This window comes from Otolemur garnettii, unplaced genomic scaffold, assembly GCF_000181295.1.
Source record: "Otolemur garnettii isolate 467f Iridium unplaced genomic scaffold, OtoGar3 scaffold00044, whole genome shotgun sequence".
Lineage (NCBI taxonomy): Eukaryota > Metazoa > Chordata > Mammalia > Primates > Galagidae > Otolemur > Otolemur garnettii.
In genome coordinates, this window is record NW_003852439.1 from 6,302,014 (window position 1) to 6,303,876 (window position 1,863).

The 1,863-nt window shown below is 41.5% G+C and overlaps 1 protein-coding gene across 1 annotated transcript in view; it reads right to left on the reverse strand.

Annotated features, from left to right (window-relative positions):
- The window catches only part of LUC7L (LUC7 like), a 33,027-nt gene that overhangs the window by 11,051 nt on the left and 20,113 nt on the right, over nt 1-1,863 (reverse strand). The window contains exons 4-5 of the mRNA XM_023513857.1: nt 1,310-1,420; nt 1-134 (exon numbers count right to left, since the gene is read on the reverse strand). The exon at nt 1-134 is cut by the window's left edge and continues 1 nt beyond it. Of these exons, the coding sequence (XP_023369625.1) occupies nt 1-134; nt 1,310-1,420 (245 nt within the window). The remainder of the gene's footprint in view (nt 135-1,309; nt 1,421-1,863) is intronic.

The following is a 1,863-nucleotide window of genomic DNA, read 5'->3' on the forward strand; positions in this document are numbered from 1 at the left end:
TTTTTTTTTGCACGAACTTTCTCCACTTCCATAAGAATCTTCTGGGATTCATCCACATTTCCTTCAGCACCTAGCTGCTCAGCTTTAGCAAGGAGTTTTCCTATTTCTTCATTTAACTCATGTACTTTTTCTGCCTAAGAGAGAGAAAAAAACAGGTAAGCAGAAACCTAAAAAACATAGAAGTTTGAATACAAAGGACACAAGTGTTTCTCCTGTTGCATTTCCAATTTATTCTACTAAAAACAGAACAGATAAAGATCCACACAGAGTCACATGCACACTAACCAGTATGGCATCATTATTGCTGCCACTGAGATTCTGATCTGACTCTGAACTAGACCTGAGTACTGTTTTCCAACAAAAGCAGTGGCACCATTGTTACTTCCAGTATAGTTCCATAGACCACACACAGTCATTTCCCAGGCTGTCTCTTTTTACATCCTCTGGATATGGATAATAAAATGTCTAGGTTTAAAAACACAAACTTTTACGATAAGCAAAATACCTCATTACTGAGATTTACCTTCAGAAACAAAATAGCATTTTTGGTTCAATTAGCAATTGCATATATCCTAAGAAATGCTTTTACAATACTGAAAAGAAAAAATAACAGACTCAGTTCCACTGAGGGGGGGAAACAAAAGAACGATATAGCTGACACTCAGACACATATGAAGATCTATCTCCTGGCTAGGTGCAGTGGCTCACACCTGTAATCCCAACACTCTGGGAGGACAAGGTGGGCAGGTCACATGAGCTCACAAGTTCAAGATCAGCCTGAGCTAGAGCAAGACCCTGCCTCTAAAAAAAAAAGCCAAACGTTGTGGTGGGTGCCTGTAGTCTCAGCTACTCCAGAGGCCGAGGCAAGAGGATCACTTGAGCCCAGGAGTCTGAGGTTGCTGTGAGTTATGATGTCACAGCACTCTACCAAGGGCAACAAAGTAAGATTCTATCTCAACAAAAAAACAAAAAAAACTCTATCTCCTTTTCCATTCCATGACTTGGATATACACAGTTTGATCATGTCCCACCAAATTTTTCTTGCCTCCTGTTTTATAATGGAATGTTAAACAAAACAAAGTAAAAATCATGCATAGAGGGCAAAAAACAGAAAGAAAAACAGGACAGAGGCAGCAACTCCTGTGGGGTGACACACATGTGCTTTGTCATAGCCTTTAGTCCTTCCTGGTATAAGGCAGAGAGTACTATCTATCCCCCAAATTACCCAATCAGTGCTGATGGTGAGTATTATCTGTCAACAACCCAATATTTGCAAGATAATGATTCACAACAAAGCCACCAGGTTTACCTTTGCAGAAACTTCTGCACTGATCTCCTCCTGTGTTTCTGCCAGCCGTTTCTTGGCAAGCTCAGTTCTCCGGTCACATTCTGCGATAAAGGACTCCAAGTGATCCATTGCCTAGCATAGGAAAAGCAAAGGCTATAATCATTTATGTGTACAGTCCCAGTGCCTTTTTTTTTTTTTTTGGAGACAAAGTCTCACTTTGTCACCCTCCGTAGAGTGCTATGGCATCACAGCTCACAGTAACCTCAAACTTTTGGGCTCAAGTGATTCTCTTGCCTTAGCCTCCCAAGTAGCTGGGACAAGAGGCTCCCATCACAAGGCCTGGTTATTTTTATAGATGAGGTTTCACTCTAGCTCAGGCTGGTCTTAAACCTGTGAGCTCAGGGCAATCCACCTGCCTCAGCTTCCCAGAGTGCTAGAATTACAAGTGTGAGTCACTGTGCCCGGCCCCAGTGCCTATTTGTTTGATGGGAAATACACTCCTGGTTAGTTGGTTTCTTAAAGCCTGTAGGTTCAATGAGAAGTTCTTTTTTTTTTTTTTTTTTGAGACAGAGCCT